Here is a 12,329-nt window from a genome sequence, read left to right as displayed (position 1 = left end):
CCTCCCCGCCCCGCTCAAACCAAACCCAGGGCCTGTCATGCTCCGTCTTTCAAACCTCAAACTACTCCAACAATGGTGTGGTCCTTAATTGTCAACCGTATCAAGCCTATAACCGGACAACCCATCTAGGGTATCGGATGATAATCAGCACGGCAGTCTGCACTTAGCGCTGTCACTCACAACCTATGACGTCACAGCGACATGCCTCTGTGATTAGTTCTGGTTCAATTCTGGCTGACCTGCATTGTCACCCGTGATCAGTGTCCTACAGATGCCTGTAATGGGACAAACATTGTTCATTACGAGTTTGCAATGTTCTGGTGCAGCGAGAAGCAGTGGAAGCTGGAGCTGCCATCATGTCTGGAGACTCAAATTCAGCCTTTTTTTAAGTATGATTATGAAACCGCTTCGATTATAGATAGCAAAAAATAAAAAAGGAGAGACAGAAAACAGTGCTTTTCCTTTCAGATGATTAAAAGTTATATACTGCTCCAGTTCACTGATCATTAATTTAATTCAGTCAAGTGTTGAAAGTTTGATTTGCTAGAGCCTCCAGATATAAAACCGATTTTCTCACTTTAGTCTAGACATGACAACTGAAACCGCAATTTGGACACTGTAGTGAAAAGCTTATTAAAAGGTCTGCAAATAGTTGTAACTTTCACTTATCTTGGCTCATTGGTCTAACGGCATAAAGATCCTGATATTTGTGTCAAAACCAAGCAGCAACCTTCAGGGCTGAGCAATGAAGCCAATGCTGACCTGCCATAATCTGCAGTTCCATGAATGGCCACTTGAGGTTTTCACCAAAAAGTGAGTCAGCGCCCAACATTTCCAATTTTTAAAAATTTACAGAAGTTTTTATTTTTTTTATTAACCACCAATTTAAGTTTTATGAAGGTTTAAAACTAAACAAAAACATTTTTCTAGAGGTTTGACACCATTTTCTAATACACAATATGCAACACAGCACACAACAAAATGTTCTCTTCTTTTTCCAAACTTTACTTTAACATGCAAAAAACCTATTACATTTTACATGTTTAATTTCGTAATTTTTAATGAGAAAATGTGAAATTGTGTCTGTTTTTTACAGATAAAAAATCTATAACAATTAGTAAAAAAGGATGCAAAAAGTCGATCTACAGTTATTATTAGCACAGGTTAAAGACAGAAATGTTGCTAGCACCACCAGCATCATTTGGTCTTTGCTGGTTTTCTCTAGCTTGCTCACCGGTGTCCTTTTAACACCATCATGTTTTGTTGCTGTAATGCAAACTGAGTTGTTTGCAGAAAAAAGCTGAAAACTGTCCTTTTGGCAAATAAAGCAGATGCAATCTGAAGTATGATTAAATGAATCTTCCACTGAGAAAAAATCCCCAGAAGCAGCCATTGATCAGACACCCATAGCCACTTAAAAGTTGATACAGAAATGCCTGTGCTTCCATAAAGGTGAGTGTAAGATGCAACATCTTACACTCATATACAAAACATATATATCAATTTACTGACATCTGTCTAACCCATTAACCCATTTTAATTGTGGTAACTGCCACAAAATTACACCTTTGTCATTCTCATTGGTTTATGGAGTGTTATGACCTTCCACCCACCTAATGTTGCCTTCAGCACAAGTCTATTTAGCGAGAATGAGTGAAAACCTCTTACATATGAGGTCTTTTATTCAAGGCTCATTCATCCTCCGAGCAAAACTGGATTCAATTAAGTGAGGCTTTTTGTGAAAGGTTTGCTTGTTACTCTTTCGGTTTTGCCGGGTTTTCCCAGCAAGTGAGGACATTGTTATCAATCATTAAGAAGATGATGCCACATATTGGAGCTCCTTTACAGCGGTGGCTCTATTGATCATGTCAGTTTTGCGGAGACGGCGCTCATGCCTCTCCTGTGATGTGACTTGTCTGCTTGGCTGTCTGCTGTGGAAAACATTCATGTGAAACATGTCATCTGTCCTGTGCTTGTTACTACCATTTCCCCTGACATGTGAGCGCTTCAGAGACTGATGGCTTTTTCAGATGAGACGATGGGCTACTTGCTCTTGACTGCAGTCAGCCTACTCTTTATTTTTTGATATGGTGCCATCAGTCTGTCCCTGGCTTGTTTACTCTGTTATCTCACCTCCCTTTTTTCTTATGCCATCTTTCATTTCCTCCATATTTGAGAGAGAGAACACACTGTATTTACCATTTATCACTATGTCAGATTTTCATTTAGAGGTGCAGGCTTAGAACCATCTCATTACCCATAATAGAGGCAGATAAATTCACCTCATTTCCTTCATTAGTGTGTCTTCAGTAATCAAAGTGAAAAATATAGGAAACTACATCTGTCCATGCTGATTACCTGAAGCATCTGCATCTGGGGAAGTGTACAAATCCCGATTTAGTGTCACATTTCTATATGAGATATATGACCTTTGAACTCTTCCAATCACGTTTGCTGAGCTAGTTGGACAAATAAATTTACAATATTTGTATATTTGACTTTGGGAATTTTCATTAATAGATTTCCAAACATAAACTCAAAGTTTGTGTTTGTGTGAGAGGTATAAAATGGTGTTTTTGCACAAACAAGATGATTCCCAAAGAGCTTGGCCAACGATTTAGTATCTGTGGGCACGATGTACAGTGTGTCCTTAAAAACATTTGAATCGACTGCACAAGTGGAGAACAAAAGAAGAAGTGACACGCCTAAAACAATATCTGTAGCAGATGGACAGTATGTGAAAGACATGCATCCAACAAATTGAAATTTTTACAGGAAGTTGACCAATCAAACTCCTACTCTTGCCAGCTCACATCCTATGAAAGAGCTGCATATGTGGTGGGCTTCCTCTTTACCTGCAAGACAAGATAAATGCCACAGAGGTTTGACCTGAGTGGCCTAAACCTAACATTTTGCTTTTATATTGGTATATCTGGTTTTTAAAACCCACCAAACTGCACAAAAACTGGACTCAAAATCAGGTCTTATGGAGTGATGACTTCAGATATAAAATTTCTGGTTCAAATTGTCATAATTATGTACAGCTAAGTTAAGAAGAGAGTTACAACAGTGAATGTCTACAGCTATCTGTAAAACACGGTGAAGACTGTCACAGCTCGGGGTGAAGTTCAGTCAGTGGTGTTGGGGATCTAGTCAAAGTTGATGAGCTTCTGAATGCAGAAAACTACTGATTTTTGTCCTGAATGCATTTTCCAGATGCAATACATCTGGAAAGTGTCTGATTAGCAACAGCTTTATTTTGCAGCATGACAATGTTCCCAAACACACTGCCAATGCAGTAACAGCATAGCTGAATAGAAACACAAACCATGGTACACCGTCAATCATGGATTGACCTCCCCAGAACCCGGACTTCAACATTACTGACGCAGTGTGAGATCATCTCAACAGAGAAGGGAAGACAACATCCAAAGAAGAGCTTTGAAATGAAGCCTCCACAGCTACACCTGTAGATTACTCATAGAAATTACAAGAAAACTTGCCTAAGAGAGTTCAGAGTGCATTGAAGAATAAAAGTGGTCATATTGTTTTTGCCTTGCAGATTTATAAAGAAAGGAAAATCTCCACTTTGTCAAAGCATCTGATGCGTTCCAGTGCTATCTGCAGCAGTCTCCCGTTTCCCATGATTTCTTTGCTTTTTTGCATTGTTTTCTTCCTCTGGTTGAACTATTGCTTAATCAGCCATTGAAGCTCACCTTCTGTTGGAATAGTTTGTGAATTTAGCCCCAAAGCTACAGTCCAGCTACAATCCACAACAACTAGTCTAGCTGTTTCTATATTTGTTCACCTCAACCAGTTCAAGTTCATCTGTTCAGTGATGAGTGTCTGGTGTCTAAATGCACTTTAAATCATTGCTATGGTATACTGTAGCGTAAATGTGATTTAGCAGCATCTTACACTTATTACATGCTGCATATAAGTGCATAAGAGTTTGTAAAATACTTAAAAGATTAAATATATCCGATGGCTTTGCTCACTGTGACATGAATAAATGCCTCATCACTGTCAATGAAACTATTCCAAGTATGTCGCACAAATAGGAAGACACAGTGTGCCCGTGATTATGACATTCAAACTTTGTTGCTTGTCTTGCTGGCACATGTTGTTGTTCTCAGTGACAGTTTGATACTTTTCCTATGTTCTTTCCGTGAGTGTACTATATCACAGTTTTCATTACGGCAGAGACATTTTCTTCCTCTTTTTTTCCTCTCCTTTGTTTGTGCATATCAATAGGTCATCGTCCATTTCTACGGATCTGCCCAAACTGGCTAAAGCTAACCAGTCCGTAGATATTATCAAGTCATTTTTTTAAAAAGTGATGTGTCATGATGACGGCACTACAGAGTTATGGTCCATCAGCAGTCATGGGGTACAGAGTGATTCTTGGCTCAGCCACTGGGCTCTTCAACCCTCCAGAAATGGAGTGTTCATGAGCGCTGTGTCGCCTAACACGTAATCCACATCACAGGAACACGGTGCTTAGTCCCCCGACGGTGTGACATCATTCAGTGTTTCCCTTTCTTGACCTTTGTTTGATGCCAGCTGAGTACCCATGGGGAAATGTCTGCTCTTACAACAGCTTGTGCTCACTTACTTAATATTTAACATTTCAGGAAACTAATAGCAAACAACTGAGAGAGGTACGTGGAGTTTCACAGGTGTTGTTCTTGATTTTATCTGTAGTGACTTTAGTTACAGACGCTTTTGTCTGAAGGAACGCAAGAATAAATCCAAAGTTCTGCAACACAGTGGAAGTGCCTCAGTTTCAGTGTCACAACTCTGTGATACATCACACAAGTCCCCGAATGAAGGCTTAAACAAGTATTTGACATTGACTGGCTTTAACCCAATAATATTATGTCCTTTCCAGTAAATTAAATTATAATCATATTGCTCAATATACAAACGTGTCCCAGACTGCATGGGAATGTGTGTTACACTTGTGTGTCTAAGAAAAAAACTATCATAGCATTTAAATGAATTGTTAGGCATTTTGGGAAAGGTACCAATTTGCTCTCTTACCGAGAAAGATCAATATCACTGTCAGGGTCGTACATCCAATAGGCAGCTGTAGCCTCAAGTCAGTCGTGTTGTTGTTCTGGAAAAGGAGAACTAGTTGGCTTGGTCCTATCCTAAAGCAGAGGTATGATGAGAGCTGATACTTTGGTAAGCTAGTGCTAAAATTATGAAAATCCTTCAGTAACCGTTGTTGTGGTACTTTAGATACTTTCCATTTACAATGGAAATAAAAATAGCTATAGACAGGTTAAACACTACTGAGAACCAGTATTAAAGAGTATTTAAATAAGCCATAACCTCCATCACTAAATCAGGCAAAAACTGCAGTTCCTGAAATTACCACTTGAGGCTGGTTTCTGAAGGTGAGTCAGGTGTTGAAATGACCTAACAACAACTAGCAGCACTAAAAAGCATATTCACAACCTCGTACAAAGAAACAGCCTTTATGGATCTTTTTGTGTTTTCATAAGAAGTATGTTGTGGATTTTTACAACATAAAAAGCTTAGATGTAGCTTTTGGTTCTACAAAATTAAACCAATTGGGAAATGCATAAATGGCACCAACTGTGGTCGCAAAAAGACTTTGGGTCCCATAGAAGTATTTTTTTAAAGTCTTTTTTTGCAAGACTTGGTCTTACTGTGCAGACTCACTGGGTAACATCTTCTCAGGCACAAGTCATTAACAAACGATGTGCGGTATCAAAGTCAGACGCACATTCGTTTTTTGTTTTTACTTACAAAGACGGCATGCACAGAAAGGATGAGCTTTGAGCTTCAAAACTGGCTTAAGAAAACCATGTCACGCATGCTGTGTCCATCTTTTATACATCTCATTCATTTGGACACTTGTATGGCTCAAAGTTAGGGATGTGGCCACTTTAGTTGTGCCAGCACAAGGACCTGTAGCCCATAGCTGTCTCCTTGGTATTAAATCTGCTAATTCAAGTAACTAACCTGGCTATATCCAGTGTGTTTTTGTACTTTCTCTTTTAAAACATTTTTAAAGCTGTCCTCTGGTGTGACTATGATAGAGCTCATACAGGAAGTTTCTGCTTCAGTTTAGTGATTGAATTTCTAGTATTTTTATTAGACTGCTAATTAGCACCTTTACAGTTTAGCAAAAACAGCTTGGAAACCTAGCTTTTAGCATTAGCTGATAATTTAGCAATAACTTAAAGGATATAATTGTAAATAAAATTCACACTATGAACAATTCACAAAAGGGGAAACACTAGAGATTTTACTCCTGAATCATAATAAGCATGAAGATTTATGGAATGTCAGTGGTATTGGTGAATCAGCACTCTAAAACCTCATAAATAACACACTGAATGTCTGTTTAATTCATACAAAAACACAAATGCCGCTCATGTAACAGTTTGTTATGTAACTGTAAGTGAAGACAAATGTGATATAATGTGTTCTGTTCAGCTTTAACCGTGCTGCTAGGTGTGTTTTTCAAATAAAAGAAACTAAAAAGCGCACTTCATCAAATAGCTAACTATTCTTTTAAAAATTACCAAACAGCAGAGCAGAGTCAATGATACTTGCACAGGTCGCACAGTTCTAGAAAGGCCTCTGTGCAAACATACAAATATTGATGAACAAGCAGACCCATACTGACTGAAATAAAACAAAACATATACAGTATAATATTAAGAAACAAAACAACTTCCAAACTTGATATAAAGGTCCCAGTTCTCAGACAAATGGCTCAAAGTTCAATTGAAATGCTTGCCATTCTGGGTCAGAGAGACCATTTAACAATTCCAGATTTCTTCAGTTATAAGCTTCACTTAATTACATCAGTTATTAAAACTATTGCTGTTTACTGGTCTCTTATGTTGTAGTTGCAATGGTTTCAAAATACTCTGTTTTTAACTTTTCTAAGTGTCTTCTTAGTTTTCAGGTTGCTCTCAGCTTACATTGCTGACTTTTAACAGGATGGCTGATGCACAATAACTTGTCCTGTAGTTGCAAGCGTTTCGTTTTTGTCCTGTAAAAATAAAAACCATATGCTTTGAATGCAATGCTTGAAATAAGTCAGTGTTATCCTGTTTTGCAGTGTGGACTTGTTTGTGTGGATCAGCCCTCCCTGCTGTCTTATCTTAGCGGGACCTGATCAGCCCAGTTTTCCTTTGGAATCAATTTGATAAACCTTTATTAGTTTTACCACACTACATGTTACCACATCGAACGCCCACCTCCAGACCCCTTCCCTTCTAGAAGGTTCACAACCCCCTGCTGTCACCAGCTGACAGGAGGAGAAGGAGGAAGAGGGTAGGAAAAAAAACGCAGGGCTTCTGGGAAAACAAACACTAACGCTGCTTCTTGGCACTCTTTGTTTAACCCTTTCACTGCACCAGTATCATCAACAACATTGGTGTCATATGTTAGTCAGCACTGTGGTATTGCAGTTGTATGCTGAGTCATAAATGACAAACTCTTTTTTTTAATAGCATTTTCTTTTTTATTGCAAATACATATACAAAAGTGTCTTTAAAGACAGTACAAATACATGGTAAGATTGCAGGAAGGGGGGTAAACGATTACTGGAATCATCAGTTCTTTGATACTCAGAGAAAAGGAAATGGAGCTTGCAGAGCAGAAAGGATGTATGTTCCCCTCTGGTGAATGCATGAACAAAAAGAGAACTGTGAGAGATGCTATTTTCCAGTTCTTCCAGCCATATCTTGAAGTCTGACGCAAAGAAAAATTCACAAATAACATAAAAATCATTTTGTTAGATAGTCCCCCCTCCAAACCCACGAAACAAAGGCAAACACATACTTAAAACATTTAGATAAGATAAATAAACCAGAAAAAGAGGACTACAGCATGTACCATTTTGTCTACGTACCTCCTGGGTTGGGAAAACAAAAAGAAAAAAGAAAAAGAGGGGGGGTTATATGTTGTCTACATTGCAAAGAGGGCAATTCATTAGTAATAAGAATAGCATGTAAAATAATTACTTTGAAATAAAGTTAATAAATAAATAAAACTGGATTTGACCTGGAGGGTAAGGTTTGGGGGGTGCATACTGGACACCAGCCTGTGGGAGTGGGGAGACCGCAGGGGGGAGGGGTCAAAGGTGACTTCCTGTGACTGTCAAGCACACACTGTTGGACAGTTAAGCGTAATCTCAGCTGCAGCCATTGAGCGCAGACACACAAAAAGTACAAAACATCGGGGGGAAAATGTTAAATCCAAGGCACGGGTGGTGGAAGGGGCCGCGGTCTCCCTCCCTGCCATCGAGACAGCGCGGCACTGAGAGGCAAAGTCTCTCTCTTTGTTCTTGTATTGCCTAACAGACAACAACAGGACTCCAACAGCATAAAATACAAACCGTACTCGCTGAATGGCACGCAAAAAGAGTAAGCGGCGACGACGACAACAACAAAAAGTAACAGAAACCTGACAGAGAACCAGAATCTGCACTACTGCCAGTGGTTAGTTGCCGAACTGGTTAAAAAAAAAATAAAGCTGTTTTTTTATTTTATTTTATATCTACAGGTACAAATAATTATCCTAACCCTCTGCCCACCCCACCCCCATGTCCCCATGGGTTACAAACTGCCAGAATATTAAAAAAAAAAAGAAAAGAAAGAAAAATTATGGAAACATAAACAGTACCTACAGAAATATTGACAATCAGTAAGTCCTCACAGAGGATTTTCTTAAAGTCTTCCATCTCTCTAAAAATATAATATATAGCTTCTATAATAGCAAGGCACTACGTGAGCCAATCACAAGTCCAGCTCTCCTTTCTCTCTTTTTTTTCTTTTTTTTTCTGAGTTCAAGTGTCTGATTGACGGGGGAACCACCCTCCCTCCCCCCCAGAGTAAAGTGTTGCATTGTAAGTGTCTCAGGGTCTGGTGAGCTGGGTGTAAACCGGCGCTGGATCCCAGTGCTGCGGGCTGTTCTGCGGGATGGAGGGCACCCCTGTGTTGTCGGCTATGGGCGTGTACATGGGCCTCTGGTTTGGGCTGCTCATGTAGCTGAAAGTTGAGTACAGCCCCGAGCTCTGCCCCGCCCCCGCGTGGCTGTAGTAGGAGGAGGCAGTTGTAGTGCCTCCCCCCTGGTGGTCAGGGTAGTCGTACTGCTGCTGCTGTGCCCTGGAGATGGCCGGGTAGGAAGAGGAGGGGCTGTAGTGCTGCAGGTTGAAGGGGCTGTAGGGGCTGACGTGCTGTGGGGAGCCCTGCTGCTCGCTGTAGTGGCTCGGGCTCAGCTGCTCTGTCTTGATCTGGGTCCTGTGCTGGGTCTGAGCGCCATCTGAAGCCCCACTGCTCCCCAGGGTGGTCAGGGTGTGCTGCTGCTGCTGTTGTCCCTGCTGGTTCGGGCTTTTAGCCATCCAGGTGCCTCCTGACTGGGGGCTGACTGGAGCGCCGCCACTGCTGATGCTGTAGCTGCCAGTGTAACTTACTGGCGCTGCGTTGGTGGACCCCGGGTGGCCATTGGGAGGGAGGTACTGGTCAAACTCGTTGACATCGAAGGTCTCAATATGGGAGATGACATCGCTGCTCAGCTCGCCGATGTCCACGTCACGGAAGTCAATGTTGAGCTGTCGCCCACCGGGACCATCAGGCAGGGAGCGGAGGCCTACTTCGCGTTTTAGATCGACCTTGCCTGAGCTGACATCAGTCTTTGGGGTAGTGGGAGGGGTAGGGGGACCCTGGGAGCCTGGAGGGCACAAAATGACACAGGTTAGATTTTGCTTTAAAGTTAAGAACAGGTTTTGGACTGTTTAAGCATTCCAGTTGGACTGAAAGTCAATATTTATCTTATACAATCTGAAATGATGGCAGGAGGTCCTCACCTGAGTGCTCTCCAGGAGAATGCACCTCTCCCATGCTGGATGCAGGGGAGTCTGCCTGCTGGAGAGCTTTGAAGATGGCGTTTGGGGAAATGTGCGTCTGCTCGCTGCCGTCCTCGCCCTCGCTCTGCCCGTTCTTTACAGACTTCCTCCTTCGGGGCTGGTATTTGTAGTCCGGGTGATCCTTCTTGTGCTGCACCCGGAGACGCTCAGCTTCCTCCACGAACGGCCGCTTCTCTCCTTCATTGAGAAGTCTGTGCGTACAAATGACCAATTATTAAACCAGTCAGTTTCTGCTGTAATTCATAAACAAAAAGGAGCTAACTGTGGGGGAAAAATGAAATTCTACATTTATATATTAACAAAAAATCAGACAGTGCATGCTAATCGTTACGTAAAAAGTGCCGAACTATTTACAGCGCATCCACACTTACCTCCAGAGTTTTCCGAGTGTCTTGCTGAGCTCCGCGTTGTGAAGGTGCGGGTACTGATCCGCCAGCTTCCTCCGAGCAGCCTGAGCCCACACCATGAACGCGTTCATTGGTCTCTTAACGTGGGGCTTATTCTTGGTAGATCCGTTAACGCGCACCGGCATGGGCACGAGGGTCCAGTCGTAACCCTTGAGCACCTGGGACACGGCTTCGCGGATGCAAGCGGGAAACTTGTCTTCCTCGTCCTTCTTGAAGTCGCCCAGAGATCCGTCCGCTCTGAGCAGCCCGTTCTCCGACGGCCGGGTGTTCTCGGTGTCGGAGCCCGAGCCAGACGGGCACGGGGAGCCCGCAGAGTCCTCGGACATGCTCGGGCTCGGGGCGTCAGAGAGACACTTGTCTTGTTCCTCCGTCATCTTCAGGTAGGGGTCGAGGAGATTCATACGAAAAACTGTTTGGTGCCAATTTACGCGTGAAATCGTGGAGTTAATTCTGCTTTTTTGAAAGAGAGGAGGGGAAAAGCCTCTGACTTCACTTCACCTTGCCAGGATGCCCTTGAGCAAAACCTTTCAGCAAAAAAACAGGTAAAAAAACGGGGAAGATTCTCAAATTCTCTCCCGTGTACCGTGCGTAAAAGCCGATCTGGAGATGAGGCGCTTTTACGCACGAGTTCTCCAGGATAAGTCTGGTTTCTGCTAACGGATCCGCACTTGCAAGGACGAAAAAAACACGAAACAACCCAAAACACGCCAGCAGGTACGACTCTGTGTTCAGCTGTGCAGAATGAAACGGTAAAGAGCTCCCTTCTCGTTCCCGAGTACAATCCCCAAGAAGCTTGAGTGCTTTGAACTGAAAACGTTTTGCATGCGGGCTTTATAGCGCTTTAAGGTTCTGAGGAAAGCCCTAATCCGATTGGCTGGCAACATGTGACGCCAGAGTGAAGGAATTTGATCCCATTTTTTCCTTCTCCTAACCAGCGCGGGCAGCACACACATTTCCTTGACACACACACACACACACACACACACACACACACACACACACACACGCACGCACTGCTCACCAGTGTCTGCATGCTGTGTTTAATTTTTCAAATTTTCTTTTAAGTTTTTAATTTTCTACTTCATTTTAAGGCTTCATGGGGACATTTATTATGACGTACTGAATATTTATCCATATATTATGAATTACTCAAAGTGGCATTTTATAATGACGGAAAACAAATTAATTTTGCAAACAGACGCGAGAGGCAAAAGATCTGCAGATAGATTATCAACAAATCCGTGTTACTCTCAGCAGTCCGGCGTCCCAAACAGCTGCAATTACTTTCTACTCCTACTTTAACATTTTCTCTGCTCGTCTTCCATCAAACCGAGAAGCTTACCTACAGTTACAGCATCTGAACAATAGGGGGGGACAGCAGTCTAGAAAATCAGTAAACTTGCCACCCTGCGCTTGCCAGGAGGAGGAGGAGGAGAGTGAAGCCTGCTGCAGAGCAACAGTTGCTGTCAAACATCAGCTTTTGATTTGTGTCGCTCTTCTCATTTCCAACAACAGAGCAATAATCCAGTGAATTGCGGATTTTGTTCAATTTGCTGACTGTTCAACTTCAGCCTCTACCTGCTTTCCCCTCCAAATGTGCTTCATAAAACAGAGTTCTGTTACACAGTATTATAAACTCTGTATTCTCTTTGGAATCGTGCACTTATTTGAAACACTGCTTTTACAATATGACTTCCAATAAGAAGCGCTGTTTTATAGGGTTTATTAATTTATGTACATCTCATTTTAAATAGGAACTGTAAAAATCTTTTTTTTCTGTTTTTCAGCAGTAGTGAAGTACTGATAAATGCATGCATGCATATAGTCTGCCTATGTAACTGTAGCAAGGCAGCAATGTGACAATAGCTCTTTACAAGTAAGAGAAGCAGGTCAGGGTGTCAAACATAAGGGTCCGGGGCCAGAATCCGCCCAGGAAATACTGGAAGTCACGCCCGCGGGATGGCACTGGAAAAATGTGAAGGACGACAGAGACTTTTGCTGTATTT

The 12,329-nt window shown here is 42.0% G+C and overlaps 1 protein-coding gene across 1 annotated transcript; it reads right to left on the bottom strand.

The window, feature by feature from the left end:
- Positions 1 to 7,503: 7,503 nt before the first annotated feature.
- LOC146663117 (transcription factor Sox-9-B-like) lies at positions 7,504 to 11,120 on the bottom strand. The gene is made up of 3 exons (XM_085415727.1): positions 10,288 to 11,120; positions 9,857 to 10,107; positions 7,504 to 9,720 (listed from the first exon to the last, which is right to left on the bottom strand). Exons 1-3 carry the CDS (start codon positions 10,722 to 10,724, stop codon positions 8,906 to 8,908), a joined length of 1,503 nt encoding a protein of 500 aa, XP_085271853.1. The 5' UTR covers positions 10,725 to 11,120; the 3' UTR covers positions 7,504 to 8,905.
- Between the last annotated feature and the right edge of the window lie 1,209 nt (positions 11,121 to 12,329).

Source organism: Rhamphochromis longiceps, linkage group LG8 (assembly GCF_057381845.1).
Source record: "Rhamphochromis longiceps isolate RC_006_pf linkage group LG8, R_longiceps_female_GT1.1, whole genome shotgun sequence".
Classification (NCBI taxonomy): domain Eukaryota; kingdom Metazoa; phylum Chordata; class Actinopteri; order Cichliformes; family Cichlidae; genus Rhamphochromis; species Rhamphochromis longiceps.
Note: the sequence above shows the minus strand (reverse complement) of the source record. Positions and strands in the feature narration are given on the sequence as shown.

Excerpts from the sequence above, each read along its gene's own strand:
- LOC146663117 (XM_085415727.1), bottom strand. The coding sequence starts at position 10,724 with ATGAATCTCCTCGACCCCTACCTGAAGATGACGGAGGAACAAGACAAG. Across the intron at positions 10,108-10,287 it reads ACACTCGGAAAACTCTGGAG|ACTTCTCAATGAAGGAGAGA; the intron begins GTAAGTGTGGAT and ends TTGTACGCACAG. Across the intron at positions 9,721-9,856 it reads TTCTCCTGGAGAGCACTCAG|GCTCCCAGGGTCCCCCTACC; the intron begins GTGAGGACCTCC and ends TGTGCCCTCCAG.